Genomic DNA, 20292 nt, shown 5'->3' with positions numbered 1-20292 from the left:
GATTTTCAATTCACCAACAAGCTTTGTTAAGCCTTTTTAATGTGGCAGACACAATAGAAGTTTTTTGTTAGCTTTTCACAGCCAATGCGTTCATGGAAAAAAAATGATTTTTTAACCTGCAAGTCATTTGCCACCGATGCAGCAGATCTCTATGGATTAAATAGATAACTCCTAAACAGTTTTGTTTTTTTTTTAACTTCTGCATGTACATGTGTAAAATATAGGAAGATGGGTAAAATATCTGTTGAATAAACTCTAATAACTGATGAAATTCTTTGTGTGTGTGCTTTTGTGTGTGTGTCTGTGAATCCTGAAGGACTGTGTTCATCCCGCAGAGGGACTGGCTATCCATGCCTTTACTTTAGGATGAATAGAACTTCAGTATTAAGCAATGTGGTAAATATTGCTGACTGACTGTTCCAGAAGCTATTTGCAACCACTTCTATGTCATATGGCACTACAGAGGGTAGAAAAGTTAAGTACTGGCCAAACTTGTCTTACCCCACTCCATAAAGATTCTTCACGGACTTTGTTCAACAGAATGAGAACTACCGAAAGAGTTTCTGGGAAATTTTTTCTTACCTTATACAAGGGGACAGGTGTGGCTGATTCTACTCACCCCTCTTCCTTTTCTTTCCTTCCTGAAAACTGAAGTGATGTTTGTAGCTGTTGTCACCCTCCATGACCAGGACTTGAAGGCCATAAGATAAAAGCCAATACTCTACAGATGATAGGAAATAAATGATGTGGATAGATAGAAGATGGAGAGATGAATGGAATTGCTTTGAACTAGACGGCTTCCGCACAGCAAAGAAAACAATTAACAACATAAAGGAACAACCTACAGACGAATTTGCAAACCATGCATCCGACAAGAAGTTAATACTCAGAATATTCAAGTAACATAAACAACTCAACAAAAAAAGTCCAATTAAAAAATGGGCAAAAGCCCTAAACAGATATTTCTTAGGAGAAAAAATATGAATGGCCAAGAGGTATATGAAGAAATGCTCACCATCACTAATCATCAAAGAAATATAAATTGAAACCACAATGAGATATAATCTCACTCCGGTTAACATAGCTTTTATCAAAAAGACAAGCAATAAATAACAGAGGCTGGTGAGGATACGGAGAAAGGAAAACCCTCACACACCAGTGGTGGGAGCATGCAGCCACTATGAAAAACTATAGGGAGGTTCCTCAAAGAGTAAAAATAGAACTACCATATGACTCAGCAACTCCATTACTGAGTATGTACTCAAAAGACAGACAGTTTATCCAAGATATCTGTACTCTCATGTTTATTGCAACACTATTCACAATAACTAAGATATAGAAAAAGAAAATGTGGTAGATACACGGATAAATAGATAGCACACACACATACAAACACATATGGACAACGAAATGTTATTAAACCATTAAAAATAATGAAATCCTGACATTCGCAGCAACATGGTAGAATCTGGACAATGTATTAAGTGAAATAAGCCAGGCACAGAAAGATAGACATTGCATGAGTTCACTCACATGTGAAATCTAAAAAAGTTGTTTTCACAGAAGTAGAGAGTAGAATATTGGTAACCAGAGGCTGGCGAACGGAGAGAGAAGGAGAGAACTGGAAGAGGTTGGTCGATGAACACAAAGTTATAGTCAGGAAGAATAATATGGTGCTCTATTATATAGTACGGCGACTATAGGAAGAAATAATGTAAGGTATGTCTCAATGTCGCCAAAAGAGAAGATTTTTAATGTTATTTAAAAAAAGGAATGACAAATATTTAAGTAATGACTGGAAAAATTGCCCAGATTTGATCATTATACAATATATACAAGAATTGACACACCACAATGTACCCCATTAATATGTACAACTGTAATGAGTCCATTGTACCTATAAAAATTAATTTTAAAAATGCAGGAAATTGGTTCTTATATATATTATTAATTTGACTGTCACACTGAAAGGTAGTTAGCAAATGCTACCATCTAGAATTCTTGTTAGGTGGGGAAAAACAACTACTTTCTCCATCAATACATAGAGTTTCTCTTGTTTTAAGGCTAGAATCATCATATATATGTGCATGTATATGTATATTTCTATATACATACATACACATTCACATACGTTTCAAAGTAACAAAGTATATCTAATTAAACAACTAGTATAGGGTATTAGGGTAGAATCAGATTCAAAGAGGAGATTCCTTTACATTCGTAGGTAACCTTAATAGAAATGTGATATAAAATTATCTCTATTTACAAATTAAATTAATTTTAGTGCTGCAGTAGGAAAGAATGATTGGGAAGGAGGATTCATTCATAAAGTGCTAGCTACCAAGATACCATCTCAGTCGGGAGACCCCCATCCAGGTGGGCTGAAGGTATTGAGAGACAGACACCCAAACAGCACAACAGAATGGATCCATCCTGGAGCTCAACAGCCTGAGAGCCTGCAGGCCTGACAGCATTCCAGACTGAAGTCCCCAAGCAGAGATTCATCCATGCATTTATTTGCTCTTTGGCAGGTGATTCTTATTAATACACAGGTGTTCTACATATAATCATAACTCAAGAATATACCAAGTAGGCAGCTGTTACCTGCATACCACTAATTACAAACCAAAAGGTATCCTTCACAAAGGAGCCATGGAGGCGGGGTACACTTAATGTTTCTCAACACTAGCTGAATGGGAGGTTAGCCTTTTATCTGCTTCCTCTGTCTCTTTTACAGAAGAGGAAACTGAGGTATAGATGTAGCACTTGGCAAAGATCATAGCTGCTTAAGAATCTGATCACTGTCACACATTTATTTCAACTAATTGTGTCCAGTTTCATCAATCTTCTACTACCCAATGATCCTTCAGAATTCCTAAGAGTATTCCACGAACAAAAATTTGTAAACTCATATACAATAAACAAATGGAGGCTTCGATTTATTTATGGCTTATAGATCACATTTAAATTAGAATTCAACTAGAAAAAAGAAAAATTCAAATGTTTTAGCACCATATAAGGGGCAGAATGTTTAAAGCACTTTTTAAGTTTAATGCTCACAGTAACTAAAGTTACCTAGTTTCTGCTTCTAAGGAGCAAATTGAAGTCACGTACACATAGCTAGTAAGCAGAGAAGCTAGGTTTTTGTACCCAAGTTCCCAAGTCTGGTGACAAGACAGCTCACACATTTTCCACAACACAAAATACTACTGAAAAACAAAAACAAAAACAAAGCAGTAGAGTTTGTTCCCTTTGATTGATGAAACAATGGAGAGTTTTGGAGTCTACTTCCTCCTCTTTTCGAATCCAGCATATTCAAATACCTTTCAAAACCAGTTGCTTGTAATGCTTCCCAACTCTGTCATACAGGTCTCTGTCTTTTCTGCTGCCTAAATTACGATAAATATTTGTGGTTCCCACTATATTTTAAGTGCGTGCTTGTGTTAATACTTTTGTTACTTGGTCAGTTAATATCACATACGTTTTAAAATGATGAAAAAACAGACTTTGACAGACTTGTGGAGTTGGATTATGTGATTTCCCAAAATTTGACCTATTTATCGTGTTTTGTATTCTGCTAACAACATCATCATTTTCCACCAGCTCCAGGATTCACTGACCTGGTTTTAAACTCAAAGTTTCGTTGTTTTGGGACAATATCCAGACTTGCCCTATCTGCCAAAATTCTAGGTCATTGATTTTGACAAGTGTATTTGCTGGAGTATTAAACCTTTCAGTAGTAATGACATTGGGTAAATAGCCTCTTATTTTATTAAATGAGGATACCAGACAAAACAAAACTTTTCTATGATTACCATTATTTGAGAAGAGAATGGACATTTAACTCCATAAATATAAGAAGACAATACATCAAATTAAAGATCTGCCCTTAAAAAAGAAATTGAGCCTTATGAAAAATTTGCTTATATTAATTTGAACATCTTCATTTTACCCTAGACAAGTGAAAATTTCCATAAAAAATAATATCCATTACTATGACTGAATCTATTTACTTTTTGCTCCTATATAGGTACTTTATTACCTCTGCATAAAATATATATTCCCACCAATTCTCCTATTTTATTCTTTTTTTTATTTTTTTGAGATGGAGTCTCACTCTGTCGCCCAGGCTGGAGTGCGATGGCGCGATCTCGGCTCACTGCAACCTCCGCCTCCCAGGTTCAAGCGATTCTTTTGTCCCAGCCTCCTAAGTAGGTGGGATTACAGGTGTGTGCCAATGCACCCAGATAATTTTCGTATTTTTAGTAGAGACGGGGTTTCAGCATCTTGGCCAGGCTGTCCTTGAACTCCTGACCTCGTAATCCACCTGCCTCGGCCTCCCAAAGTGGTGGGATTACAGGTGTGAGCCACTGTGCCTGGCCTATTTTATTCTTACTCATTGTTTATATATAAACTTAGGAAACTGTTCTCATATTTCTGGGTAGCTACAGACTCAACCTCTCAGGGCGCTTCTTCATATTATCTATGAATGTTGTAATTTCACATTTGCTTACTTGCTAATTTGATTAATGTCTCCCTTCCCAACTAGGCTTTTGGCTCCATGAAGGCAGAGACTAACCATTTTTTACTCAATATTACAGTCTTACCCTCTAACAAATTGACACAATAAGCTCCTGCAAAATGTTTGTTGAATAAATAGATGGTGAATACATCAGGAAGCTGATAATCATCTCACAAGTTTGTTAATATCTTGGATTAACTTAGTTATATATGCACACGTTTATGTAAACTTTTTAATTTTGGGACAGCTTTTGATTTATAAAAAATACAACTATAGAACAGAGCTGCCATATACCACACAGCTAGTTTCCCCTATTATTAGCATTTCACATTTCATAACATTGACACATTTATTACAATTAATGATATAATAATATGAATATACTAATGTTAACTAAAGTCCATACTCTTTTCAGATTTCCACAGGTTTTACCAAACTTTTTTTGTGTGTGCTGTTCCTGTATCCCATCTGGACTGATAGACATTTAGTCAGCATGTCTCCTTAGGCATCTCTGGGTTATAACAGTTCAAATTTTCCTTATTTTTGAAGACATTGTCAGTCTTGAGGAGTGTTGGTCAGGTATTTTGCAGACTGTTAATCAATTGGGATTGTCTACTATCTTTCCATGATGAGACTAGGATTATGAATTTGGGGACGAAGATCACAGAGGCAAAGTGCCATTTTCATCAAATCATATCAAGGGTGCATATTATTAATTTGACCATCACAGTTGATGTTAACCACCCACCTGCAGTAGTTTTGTTAGGTTTGTTCACTACAAAGTTGTGTATTTTCCTCTTTCCCTTCTTAACACTGGAAGAAGATTGCTGTACACATTAATACACAATATTAAGAAAGGAAGTTTTTAATAATAGCACATTTTTACTGCAGATAGTAACATCCACAATATTGCATTTGAATTCCTCATTGTATGACATTACTTTCAAAGACAGAAGGCAAATATTAACCTTCTGTTAGTGTTCAATGGACTACTAATCTTTAAAAAATATCTTACAGCCTATGATATTTAACACTTCTATAAAATATCTGAAATATCATTGTAGCCTAAGAAAGAAGGCAAGAACAATAAAATCTTAATCTTTGAGAATTTAAAAACGGAGAAGCTAAATTTTTGTGTCAATAGTTTAATATGGCAGGGGTCTTGCATCACTTTGAGGATTTAGTGATTTGTGTAGCCAGCACAACAATCAGGCTTTCTGGCTCATATATGAGTTTAAATGTAAAAAACCTATTTGAAGTTTGAATTTTATTCACTATTGCCAACATGATATGCAGTATTAGTTAACGTGAAAATATGACCTTTGATTGATCATTATAATAAAATGTAAGTTTATTGAGTGTTTGCTGTATATGTTTATATATTGATTATACAAAATCAGTAAATACACATCAAACCATTATGAATCTTTAAAATAGTTGAGTTCATGACAATGACAATAATACAAATTTAAATATATTATTATTACTCTACTTAGGAGGTTCTACATCCAGAGACAGTGACCAAGACAGGGAAAGTCTCAGATGACATTTCAGAGAGAAGTAGAAAGGAGCCAGAGACATTTCTATTAAAAAAAATGCAACATATGACACTTGCCTTTGTACGTTGGAGGAACTGCCAAGTGAAAGAGAAAATTAAATTATTATGTGTCCTTGAAAGAGAACGTCGAATTATTGTGTGTCTTTCTCAAGGCAGAACTAGTACAAATGGATGAAAGTTATAAGAGAGAGATTTCTATTCAGTAAAAGAAAGTATTTCCTAATATTAAGTTGTCAAAAATTTAATTGCTACATTTTGAAGCAATGACTTTCTATGTCATTGACAGATTTCCAGCAGAGAACTGTCTGAAAGAATCTTTTCAGAAGAGATTTCTAATCTGGCGGAAAATGGAGCTAGATAATCTCCTGATCCCTTGCAGTAAGGTTTTAGGAAACCACAAGTCAATGTGCTCCTGGGAGACTGCAAGTTGCTGTACATGACACATATGTTCAAAACTATTGATCTTGATTTGCAAGCCGATATATGCTTTGAAGTCCATTTACTTCCAGTTGCTCCACTACACTGTATTTTTCTACACTTGCCACTTAGAAAGTCACACAGTGAGTTATAGATAGAAAATTTATTTAAAAAATTTGTCTATCACACACTATTATGAGAGACAGAGATTTATGATGAACAAAAGGAACTATACTCAGAAACACAGAGAGAACATCTACCATGGACAGCGTCTGTTTCATCAAGATCCCAGCCACTTTTCCTTACTCTAAAGCACTGTGGCCTCTTGGAAGACGTAAGAATTTACAGAGTAGTACATGTGAATCTCTTATTTCAGTGCTTACTCTAGCTAAATGTATTTTTCTCCCTTCTGTCTTATTTTTTCTTTACATTCTCAGCAATGTTTCCTTCAAACAACTGTTGATTAAGAAGGCACTCATTCATTCACTTCCTATTTGTTCCATATGGGCTGTGTTAAGTACTGGAAATATAAGGACACAGGCAATAGTTGCTGTGTGACCTGAGCAAGCCAGCACTTCCTAGGTCCCATCTTCACAGGACAGTCTCAGGGATCATTTGCCGTCTTTCTAGTTGTGGCTGCTTGACAATTCATCAGCCATGCCTGCTTTTTAGGGACTGCAGTTACTTATTCTTGTCTTGTGTGGCTTCTCCCTCTTGGTTTCCTGTGACATTTGAAAGCTCCTAGCCACTGAAAATGGATAACCAGCTATTGACAGCCAGCAGTGCTTCCCAGTTCCAAAGACTGTCCTTGCTCAGTTTGCACGAATGCAACAATTCTGATAATTTTTTTTCTGGTAATATCAGTTGGATGTTAAGTAAGGCTCTAGGAACTCTAATGGTTTTATAATAGGCTGCTTTGTACTGGGACTAATTAATAATGTAAATGTTAGGTAGTTTTCTAACATATGTAAGTACATTTCATGGTTATTCTGAAAAATACGTGTGACATGAGTTAAAGGGATGGTTTTCCAATGAAACTGAGCTTTTAATAAAGTGAAACCATACAATTGGATTTGTCTAAAGATAAAGAGATGTTGTATTGGTTTCTATTGTTGTCATAACAAATTCCTACAAACTGAGGTGGTTTAAGAAAAACTCACAGATTTGTGTATTCCCATACTGTTCTGTAGGTGAGAAGTCCTAAATGAATCAAATGGGGGAGAAATTGAGGTGCTGGCAGGGCTATGCTGCTTTCTGCAGGCTCTAGAGCAGAAGTGCAGCCTTTCACTGCTACTGGACTCCTGCTTTCTTTGAATTGTGGTCACATCTCCATCTTCAGAGCCAGAAGCACTAGGTTCAGTTCTTCTTTCAGTGCTGTCTCTTGTTCTCTCAATCTGACTTCTTCCACTTTTAGAGAACCACATTAGACCCACTTGGATAATCTAGGCTAATTTCTCTATTTTAAGGTCAGCTGATTAGTAATGTTAATGGTATCTGCAATCTTAGTCCTCCATTGCCATGTGACATGGCATTGTCACAGGTTTTCGGATTTAGGACATAGACATCTTTGCATGGGCATTATTCTTCCTACCACAGATGGGTAGAATTAAATCTTATAAAATGAAACCAAGTTAAAATGTCAGTTTTGAATTATTGACAAAATATTATTTTCAAACTTCTTTACAGTTATTGTAACTTATGAATTAAAAAATTTTAGGAGTCTTTAAAATGTATGCACAGTTATCTTTTGGGGGTCAGGTAGCATTTAAACGACATACATGGGATGGATGTTGAATGGTGACATTCTTCGCAGGACTATTTTGGCCCTAAGGAATGACAGTGAGGAAAGCTGAAAGGTTATAGAAGAAAGATAATTAGAGTGAGTTCTAATCTCCAGCTCAGGCTGGGGTGACATTCTAGACACCTAGTACTGAATGAATAGTTTAATGGGAAATGTCTGCTGTTTATGATGGGATAATGTGATAATGACTCTCTACAGGCTAAAATAAAGGCTGAACATGAATTTTTCTTTTGTCTTATGATTCCACAATTTATTATTTTACCTTCGATTTCCTCATAACAACGTCTTAACCATTTTGTGTTTCTAGTTGTGAGATTTTACATTTTTGTCTTTCTCATCAGCCTACATTTTTATTTCCATCTAGATGTATTTAAGCCCATGTAACATGATGTTTGCATTTGTTTCCTAGCGCATTAAACATTTTTGTTATTATGAAGTGACCATCTCTGTATTTAGTAATATATCTATTGTGAAGTTTGCTTTGTCTATTATTAACAAAGTTACAAAACTTTCTTTTATGGTTTCCACTGTATTCGTTTCTTTTTTAAAATATACATATTTATTTAATTTGTAAATTAACTGTATTAGTCTGTTTTCACACTGTTATAAAGAAATACTAGACACTGGGTAATTTATAAAGGAAAGAGGTTTAATTGACTCATAGTTCCTCATGGCAGGGGAGGCCTTATGAAACTTACAATCATGGTGGAAGGCAAAGGAGAAGCAAGCACCTTCTTCACAAGGCATCAGGAAAGAGAGAGAGCAAAGGGGGAACTGCCATACACTTTCAAAACCATCAGCTCTCATGAGAACTCACTATCATTAGAACAGCATGGGGGAAACTACTCCCATGACCCAATTCACCTCCCACTAGGTGTCTCCCCGACACATAGGGATAACGATTTGAGATGAGATTTGGGTGGGGACACAGAGACAAACTAAATCATTAACTTTCATGGAAACATTACTTAAAATGTCATAGTGTCAATGTAAAAACTTCAAATCTATTTAGTTATTAAACTCTTAGATAAATTTTCAAATTATGCCAATTTATTCACTTGTTTTCCTTCTTTATTTTACAAACTTTTATTTTAAATTCTGGGGCACATGTGTAGAATGTGCAGGTTTGTTACACAGGTAAACATGGGCCATGGTGGTTTGCTATCCAGGTCAACCTGTCACACAAGTATTAAGTCCCACACCCATTAGCTGTTCTTCTTGATGCTCTCCCTCCCACCAACCACAACCAGCCCCAGTGTGTGTTGTTCCCCCTATGTGCCCATGTGTTCTTATCATTCAGCTTCTTCTTATAAGGGAGAACACGTGGTGTTTGATTTTCTGTTCCTGTGTTCCTATGTTAGCTTGCAGAGGATAACAGCTTCCAGCTCCATCCATGTCCCTGCAAAGGACATAATCTCCTTCCTTTTTATGACTCTATAGTATTCCATGGTATATATGTACCAAGTTTTCTTTATTCAATCTACTATTGATGGGTTGATTCAATGTCTTTGCTATCATAAATCGTTGTGCAATGAACGTACATGTGCCTGTATCTTTATAATAGAATAATTTATATTATTTTGGGTACACACCCAGTAATGAGATTGCTGGATCAAATGGTATTTCTGCTTCTAGATCTTTAAGAAATCACCACACTGTCTTCTACAATGGCTGAACTAATTTATATTCCCACCAACAGTGTAGACACATTCCTTTTTCTCTGCAACCTTGCCAGCATCTGCTGTTGACTTTGTAATAATCGCCATTCTTACTGGCCTGAGATGGTACCTCATTGTGGTTTTGATTTGCATTTCTCTAATGATCAATGATGTTGAGGTTTTTTTCATATGTTTGTTGGCTGCATGAATGTCTTATTTTGTGAAGTGTCTGTTCATGTCCTTTGCCCACGTTTTAATGTTTTTTTTTTTCTTTTAAATTTGTTTAAGTTACTTGTAGACTCTGGATATTAGGCCTTTGTCAGATGGATAGATGGCAAACAAATTCTCCCATTCTGTAGGTTGTCAGTTCACTGTTATGATAGTTTTTTTTTTTTTCTCTGCAGAAGCTATTTAATTTAATTAGATTTCATTTGTCAGTATTTGCTTTTGTTACTTGTAGACTCCGGATATTAGGCATTTGTCAGATGAGTAGATGTCAAAATTTTTCTCCCATTCTGTAGATTGCCTGCTCACTCTCATGATAATTTCTTTTGCTGTGCAGAAAGTCTTTAATTAGATTTCATTTGTCAATTTTTGCTTTTGTTGTTATTGCTTCTGTCATTTTTGTCATGCAATCTTTGTCCATGCCTATGTCCTAATGGTGTTGCCTAGATTTTCTTTTAGGGTTTTTGTAGTTTGGGTGTTACATTTAAGTCTTTAATCAATCTTGAGTTAATTTTTGTATAACGGGTAAGGAAGGGTCCAGTTTCAACTTCCAGAAATGGCTAATCAGTTCTCCCAGAGCCATTTATTAAATAGGGAATCCTTTCCCCATTTCTTGTTTTTTCAGGTGCACAGTATTTTTCTAAATGTTAACTTTCAGTCTTCCAATATCTTTAGATTTCCTCTTGTAAAAAATATATCTTATATTTGGATATTAATCATCATCTTACTGTGTGCTTACTCACTCTAGTTTACTTTTTTCATTTTCTGTGAATTTCTTTACTATGTATTAGCATTATTTTTCCACTTACTGCTTTGTTAATTTAGAAGATACACATTCTGGCTATTTAGTTAGGGCTTCGTCTAGGAAATCAACAATCCATTTTGACATAACAAAGTTTCATATTAATTACATTTGCTTCCATTGGATATTTTTGATATTGCTTTTGCAATATATTTTAATTCTGTGTATTTATTCTAAACGCCACAAGCAATTATTGCCATGTTAATACAAACAATGTTCATTTAGACTCATCTACATATTCATTTTCTCCCATACTATTTACTCCTTCTCACAGACCCAAGCCTCTATTTAGCATGATTTTTCTTTGCCTGAAATAGCACCCCTACTTTGCTCACTATCTGACTGATTGTTTCAATTATACTCTAAGCCTCAGCATCACAAAATACACCTTTGTAACAAATCTGCACATATACTTTCTGTTTCTAAAATAAAAGATGAAAACAAAACCAAAAAAAATAGAACACAGCATCTGACACATCATAGACAAGTATTCAATAAATATTTGTTGAATAAATAAAAATTCAAAAAACTTAAAAGTACTCTTGAGTATTTCCTTTAGTAAATCTTTGTTTTGTTGATTTTTCTTGAGTTTTCTATTTTACTGAAAATAAATTTATCAGGACTTTTAAATAATATTTCCAAAGCACAGCAGATTCAGATAGTTATTTTCTTCTAACACTCTACAAATATCGTGTAATTGCTTTGTTTCTTACATTTTTTTTCTATTAAAAGTATCTATTGCTTCCAGTTAGAGTCAAGATGGAATAAAACCACTGCAGCCATCTTTCCCACCGATCATACCTCAATACTCTTAATAAAATTCAAAAGGCAACTATCTGAGAGCATTGGACGGTAAATAACAGCAAGAACTCTGAGGAAAGAAGTCAACATTGAGTAACGACTAATATCGCCACCAGGAGTTTTCAGTTTTCATTTATTTTTTTCTTTTCTTTTTCTTGCTTCCTTTATCTCCCAGCATGGACTCGAGACCAAGACAAATTAAGTCACGGACAACAAACAAAGACTCTGAGAGAGTATGTCTCGCTGATCAGAGACCTGGGAAGAGGTCCCTGCCAGCCAGCAGCTGTAGAAGACATCTCTGTGACTATTCCTCTGTTTTGGCTCCTGAGCTGAATCCAAGGCCCGCCGGCCACGCAGCTGCTGCCAGGGAGCCTGGGGCAGCTGGGCCAGCCAGAAACCCAGAGAGAAAACCCATTGACAGTGTAAAGGAACTGAAAAAAACGAGTTTCTCTGGCATGAGGTGTCCCCATTCTTTTTTCTTTTTCTCATGCTGTCTTCTCCAGCCATGAGGAAATGTGCATCAGTACAGGAAACTAAACTCTTAGAAAAGCCTTAGATTTCTGGACAGAAGATCAAAGAAAGTGATGCTGGAACCCAGTGAGAGTAAGGAACTCCCATCTGGGAGGGAGGGGAAGAAGGCAATGTCCCAATTTTATGTGTGAACTGCGAGAAGCTCTGGGCCCACCCCAAGCAATGCACTTGGAGAATACTCCCAAATGGCAGAGCAAAGGCTTTGAAACTGCTATTGGAGACACCACATGAAAATCAGACAGAACTGTCTAAATCTAATCATCCTGTTCACCTGCCAGATAGTTCTTGTGGTAGGCCAAAAATGCTCCTCCAAAAATATCCACATCAAAAACCTATAACTGATGAAGGCTTCTTGCAGATCTACTTTAGTTACAGATCCTGCTGAGCCCTCAGCATGTGATCAGCGTGGGTTAGCATGTACTGGGTTTCTCAAAAGGCTCTCAAGCATTATCTGCTATCTCATCTGAAGTTTTGTAAAAGAAGCATCTGCTTCAGAGCTCACTATGCAGCCAACGCACATGGACGGTAATCCCATAAGGGTGTAAATGGCAGGAAGTGAACATCATAGGGGAGCATCTTACCAACCTGCCCAGCAAACTCTGATGATTCATATCTATTGTACATTATGCCAGATATATTTATTTATTTCCAGGGTTCCCAAAAACTTAATCGTATTATAACATTAGCATATTTAACAGTCTTCAATTATTTAATATGAAATGATCATGGAAATAAAAATTAATAACTTTCTACTAATACCTGTTCATATAGGTGGTGAAATAATAAATGAACAAAATTTGGTAGGTTATTCATTGGAAGCAATTACTGTTTCTTACAATATATAAATTTAAGCTTTTAGAATCTGCTCAAGTCTATTTTACGTAAAGCAATAGTTCACTGAGAGTGAATGCTCATTTAAAACAATAGCAAATGCTCATTATTTGAGAGCTGGTGAAGAAATGAGCTGAACACCACCCACATCACAGCACCATAGCTTCTGCCATTCTTTGCTTTCTAATGTGAAAGCATAGAAGTTAAGTAAAATGAGCTGAGCTCTGCCAACACAGCTTAAAACAAGTCTAAAGCCTCACCCTCTTTCTGCTAGAGACCATTTACTAAGTATTAACTATTAACAGCTATTGTAAATGTTTGGAGCCATTCCGAATAATGATAAAATACAATTTTAAGTTGTCAGTGTTTGTCTAGGTATTTTAGACATTATGATCAATGATTTCTGGAAGAAGAATTTTTTCAGACAGCAACTATAATTACCTGGAATTTTTTAAAAATGTGTATGAAAATCCTTGTCTCACAAAATTACTTTTAGAAAGTAGTGAGTAAAGAGAAAAGAAAATGGTCAGCACATTGTTCTAATTATTCCTGCAAAGGCTGTTTTTTGTTTTTGTTTTTGTGTTGTTTTTACTCTCTTTTATCCTTCCCCATCTATTCTCCAACTAGCTTTACAATAAAATTTGATTCATTATTAAAAAGTTTATATACGTATGTATGTCTTACTTCAATCACATGATTTTTAAACTGTCAAACTTATTATTTTATATTCATTTTAATTTTTTTTGATTTTATTTTATGCCTGATAATCTCTTGAGGGGAATTTCTTTAAATATTTATCACAATATTTTTATTTCTACATCTATTATCAACAGATAAACTACTCAAGTCAGACTTATACAAGCCTATACTCTCTCAGAATATTGGCAAGTAAAGAAAAAGTTCTCCATCTTTCCATAAGGTATTATTTGCAGCATCCCCTTAGAATCAAAAAGTAAGAGAACTAAAACTGATACCTAACTATCCTAAGCAAAGGTTTCCTACCTACTTTTTCCACCTAATTTCTTTCTTTAGGCTAATGAACCATGTTAATTGTGTCATCAATGCAGTCACTGTGCCTTCTCTGAAGTCAATGTGACTTTCCCATGTTTTATCGCTATGCCTAATAACTTTTCAACATTTATGTAGTACTTTCCATATCAGAGTACATTGTAACCTAATACTTTTGAAAGGGAACTGATTACAAGAACAAAAGAACATGCAATTCTAATATAGAAACAGGAAGTGAAAGAGCAAATAGATAACTTTTAATGTGGCAACAGACATATGGATCTCCCAACAGTTAAACCAATAGTATAAGGGAATCATTTGCTTTCCTTTGCATCATGGTGAGCACTTATTACAAGAATGAAAAACAAGGAGCAAAATTTGGCTTGTCCCTCCTTAGGCTTACAGAGGGTAGATACATTTGCATCTTCACTCTTCTGTTGTTGTTGTTTTTAACTAAAGCACTGCCTTTTCAAATGCTTCTCAGTGGAAGCACAGCATTCTAACTGAATAGACCTTTTGAAGAAATACAACAGGACAGTATTCCTAGGATTTTAAGTCAGAGCAAACTTGGATCCAAGTAAGGAAAAAAATCTTTGAACATAAGTTTAACATTCTGTTCTTTCAAAAATATTTTTCTCACAAATATAAGATCATGTCTCATTTTTAAGATCTCTAATCATTTCTGTAAAGAAATGGAGAGTTCTACTCTCATGAGGTATTTTTCTGTCTTTAACTCTAGAAACATCAATATAAGTCAGACGAGGAAGTGGAAAAATCTGTTGAGAAACACTGCATTTCTTTGCATTTCAGTCGTTCTGAAACATACACCCTCTTGTGCAACCTCAACTCTAACATGTTGATAACACTGGATTAGCAAGGGCTGGGCTGGGAATGAGAGCCCACTCTTGCCCAAGTCAGGCACACCCCTGTCTAGCCTCCTTGTTGAGGGGTGACCCTGGGTAAGTGTTGGCATACTATACCTATTCTGGAACCACCCAAAATGTGTTTTTATTTACACTGGAAGCATATTTTCACAGGTATCAAATAACCAAAAATTTAAAAGGCAGGTGGCACAGAGTTTTGGAAACTATCTATAGAAAGAGACATGTCATCAACCAAGAGTGTGGGGTAAATTGCACAGCCAATTGGAAAACATTTAGCATTGCCTGGTAACATTGACCATGCACATATGCCATGACTGTCAACTTCACTCCCAGAGCATCCTGTCACCATATGTATGGCCAGTATTATGGCCTTATTTGAAACAGCCAGAGACTGGAAACAAGACAGTTGCCTTTATTGGCTAGTGATCCTCCTTTTGTTTTAGGAAGGCATACTGGCCACAATCCCTTCTTAGATGTCAAAGCAGAGTCTACTCTGCGCAAGGATATTTGGATCTGAGGTGTCATTTACATAAGAAGCATTTTATGTGCTCATCATGTCTGGTGAACAGAGCTATGTATTTCTGCTTGATCATTTGTTATTAGACTCCTGATCTCCCTTAGGAACTCTCAAATGCCTCAACATGGCATGGAACAATTGTGGGCTAAGGAAAGAATGAACACAAAGGCACAGATGATGACAAATATTTTTTTCTAAAACAATTATCATTACTGATACCTAGATTGATGGTGAGGTGAGGTTTATGGTTTTGTATATTTTGTTAGACTATATTTCTCATAGAAGTTTTAATAACAGGGATAAAGAATTGTTTAGGTTATTAAAGAGCTAAAAGAATTAGAATAAAGCTATAATAAAGAGACACAGGAATGTGAAAGGAAGGAAAGGTTGGAGTGGAAAGAGAGAAAATGCAGAGAAGCCATTTCTAATAATACAGACCAGGCTCTGTCTAATGAGAGACAGTGGCAATCTTCTGACCGTTCCCACCTTCTTCATGCTAACTCCTTTCATCCTGGCCTCCTCCTCCTCAAATCTTCCTAGCTGCAAGTCTAAGATCACTAAAGGTAAACCAATACTGTTAGCTTGAAATCAAGTACTATATTAGTCCAGAATGCTTTTCCCTAAAGATATTTAGTGATTATATGCTAACTACTTATTTTGATTTGCTTAGGTAATATAGGTGCTTACGATACTTGTTAATGGAAATCTGCGTATTATTGAGCTCATAAATTGGGCTAGAACTTCCAAAGTAATTTCCTTTCAATAAATATTCCAGAATAGCTTTCATAATTAATGTGAAGTGTCTCACTCTGAGAAGATCAAACAGTTGATGTGAAGTTATATTTATATTGAAGGATTTTACAAAGCCTGAGAAACCCTGGCTAGGTATTCCCTGAATCGTTACTTACATTGTGCTTTGTGAGATTTGAAATATTAGTCGCTATTGCTTGCAGCCAGTCAATGCAGTCTTCAGCAGAGAGGCACTGAATAATCCCACTGCACACCCCGTCCACAGCAATGACTTGAAAGGCATTCTGCCTGCAGATGTTCAGAACAAATCAGATCAAAACGTCATGTCATAGATCTATTTGCAACTCTTAATAGCATCAGTTGAAAAACTCATTTTTCAAACAATATAAATACCAGCCTTTGAATTCATATTTGTTTACCTGACTTTATAGATCTATCTCTTTTAAATAAAACACTGAAAATAGACCCAAATAACGTGGAATTTCAAATTAGTAGGAAGCATCTTTAGATTCAGATAACTACGGAGAAACTTCGACTTCTAAAACCTACAATATGTAAATGAAAGAGAATCTAAGAAATTTTAGATGCCTTATTTTCCCAGTTTGCTATAACAATGTGCATCATTTACTTATTATTTTGGCTACTATTGTCTCCTCTTAACATTTGTCAATGCATCTTCTGACTTAGAAAGATCGCAAACACAGGCAATAAAATATTAAGCGTGATATCAAAAAGTCACTTGCTCTCCACATAGACAAAGTGCTTCCACTTTGGAACTTATTCTCAGCCTGCTCATCTTCGCAAAGATAACCTCCTTTCTAGATCTGAATGACCATGCTCTCCATTTGCATGAATGTTGCAAATTTCATTAACATTGAACTTTTTCGTCAAATGCAATAATCAGTCTATGCATTCTGACAGTCTTTTATTGATTTTTGTTTTTGTTGTTATAGACAATTAAATAATGCCTTTTAAAATTGTTCGCAAAGGTGCTACTCAATTTAAAAGTGCTCCCTACATCTTCAATGACTTTTTTTTTCCCCAGCATCCAGATAGTGTAATGTTTAGATATAAACTTAATGGACAGGAATAGATAAAATCCCAAAATTAATGGTAGCCAGCCAAAATCTGATGCTTGAGAATCGCTCTATTGTGCAACACAATACACAAAACTATATCTCAATTCCAGCCAATTACGAAATAGAAAACTTCTGCAATTCAGTATTCAAAATGCAATGTAAAATGCATAAATGTATATGTTTTCTCCAAACAAACATCTTTCCTGGCTCTTATACTAGACATTTGTGGATATCAAACATGAGCTTATTCCTCAAACAAGAAAAACCCACAGAGCTCAGGTCTACGGGTAGGTCAACAACACTCTGCCTTCCTGTCTCAGAACTAGGCACATGGTAAGGCCTTTGGCATTCAGGGCTGTGAAGGTTCAAATTATTAATGTTTTTAGAGAAACTGGATCTCATCTTTTGACACAGCACTTTATAATGAAACAGGGCCAGCATGGTAGCTCACACCTGTAATCCCAGCACTTGGGGAGACCGAAGTGGGCGGATATGAGGTCAAGAGATCAAGACCATCCTGGCCAACATGGCGAAACCCCATCTCTACTAAAAATAGAAATTAGCTGGGTGTGGTGGTGCCACCTGTAGTCCCAGCTACTTGGGAGGCTGAGGCAAGAGAATCACTCGAACCCGGGAGGCGGAGGTTGCAGTGAGCCGAGATGATGCCACTGCACTCCAGCCTGGAAACATAGTGAGACTCCATTTCAAAAAAAGAAAAGAGGAACATGCTCAGATATGCTTTCTTTTTTGGTTTCCTTTTAAAAATACATTAAAAGAATTTCAGAAGTATAACTATCGTCCATCTCTTTGAAATAAAGTTAGTTTGAATTTGTGACAGCATACACATTGAATGAAAAGAATGCTATAATCTCACATATTTTTAACTTTAATTTTGAAGTTTAATGATAAGATGTTTAAAGTATTCAGACAGAAGTTTAATCATCCATAGAATATGAGAAATAATTGGAGTTTAGTAATACATATTTCTTTCCACTGTCTGGTTATTGTAACCATTGCTTCATGTACCATGAATTAAAGCATATCTTGAACATCGCAGTCTTCTCTGCTCAAATGAATAATAGAAGCTAGGTAACTTTAGCAGATAAAAGTCAACACATTTATATCAAATCTGCAACCTATGTATTTATAGATGTTACAATAGTCCCTACATAGAATAATTCTGAGGGGCTGATCTTGTATAAACCTAGGCTCATAAGTTAATATATATCACTTTTTACATTCGGTTTCAACTTTTCAAAATTGATGGATACCCTTTTATGAACGTAAGTTAAATACTTGAACAGTTTCTTTGATTACATATGACCTCTTATAGAATAGGTTGATCATAAACATTACAGTTATCTGGGGCCTCTATTACTAAGTAAAGAAAGGTATTGGTAAGTTAGCTCATTTAGTTGTGCCTCAATTTCCTCTAAAAATGAGAACAATAACAATTTATGTGAAGATTTAACTAGTATTTTCTGAATAATTGGTGGATCTAAATACTTTAATATACAGCTGAAGTTCTATGTACAATATTCCCCTGAATAATCATCAATATGGTCTTGATTGCAATATTTCAGTGTTAAAAGAAAATGTCTCCACAAGAATTATTGTCTCATTAAGCACTAGGGAAAAACTGCAGTGTTTTTGTTTTTATTTGTGGCTTTTAAAAAATCTAATTATTTAACTCAAGATAAAAAATAACAATCTTCTTTGTTTTATCTTATTTAACAATATTCAATATTAAATCAATAGACTCTATTACCCATTAGCATTGTGAGACATTACATTTTACAACATTTATAGTAATCTTATGGACACCCAGACAAAATTATGTGTCTTAGTATTATATGTATATATCACATATATAATATATATTCTGAGATATCTATATCTATATATAGATATAGATATATATTACTGAATACTTGGATAGTCTGAGGTTTTTTTTCATTCAGACTCAGTTTTCCACTCTCCATTTGTAAAGTTTTCTAAAGATTCTTGGTAATTGCTCTGGCAGTAAAATGTATTTTCAAATTTTGGCCAATTTCAAAGTAGGTTTATTCATTCATTTAAAATACAAATTTTAGTCTTCCTTGAATAAAAATATACTGCTCACTATCAAATTCATGAATAATTTTCAACCTCACATAAGCAATCAAATAAATATACATCATCTCTAGTTAGTATAATGAGTCCTGTTTTGATTCATTGTTGATTTTACCCCACATGGGGGCTTGTGCTTACATACACAAGGAACAACAGTTGCAAAGACTAAAATGTGCAAGTTTGGAGTGGCTGGAATGAGCATGAGTTCTAGGAGCTCACCGTGGAAAAGCAGGCAGGCTCGGAATGAGGTGGGCTTAAAGTCTACAAGGGACCAATGCTGACCTCTACATAGAGGACCACCATGGCTAGATTTGTGTGGCTTGGGTGGTCCTGTTAGACCAGTGAAAAGAGGACTATAACTGGTCAAACACGAGGTGATACGGAATGAAAATAAACATATATTGATGAAAGCGAAGATGGAGCAACTTAGTTCACTTAGTTGTGCCTCAATTTCCTCTAAAAAATGAGAATGATTTACAGATTTAAGAATGATTTGCTGAGTGCTTGGTGGATCTCAGTACTTCCACATATGGCTGAAGTACTATGTGTAATTTCCCCCTTAAAGGCATTAGAAATGATGTGAAATAACTGCTTTGTAAAATGAATTATAAAGGCGGAAGTAGAGTCAAAGCTACTCCATCATGTTGGGCTAAGCAGTGGAATGGCTCGGTTGGGGCAGGTAAGGGAAAGCACAATGCTTAGACAGAAGATAATTAATCCAAAACAAACATCCGAGGCATGAAAAGCATAGCATATCCAGAGAAATATGGATTGTCTGGCACATTGTGTGGATCAG

General features: G+C 35.5%; 1 protein-coding gene across 1 annotated transcript in view; it reads right to left on the bottom strand.

The window, feature by feature from the left end:
• SNTG1 (syntrophin gamma 1) overlaps nt 1-20292 on the bottom strand; it is a 384071-nt gene that overhangs the window by 208336 nt on the left and 155443 nt on the right. The window contains exon 10 of the mRNA XM_032296050.1: nt 16464-16593. Within this exon, the coding sequence (XP_032151941.1) occupies nt 16464-16593 (130 nt within the window). The remainder of the gene's footprint in view (nt 1-16463; nt 16594-20292) is intronic.

The sequence above is a fragment of the Sapajus apella genome, unplaced genomic scaffold (genome assembly GCF_009761245.1).
Source record: "Sapajus apella isolate SASKATOON/1434 unplaced genomic scaffold, GSC_monkey_1.0 scaffold35, whole genome shotgun sequence".
Classification (NCBI taxonomy): Eukaryota; Metazoa; Chordata; class Mammalia; order Primates; family Cebidae; genus Sapajus; species Sapajus apella.
This window is presented reverse-complemented; position numbering and strand designations above follow the sequence as displayed.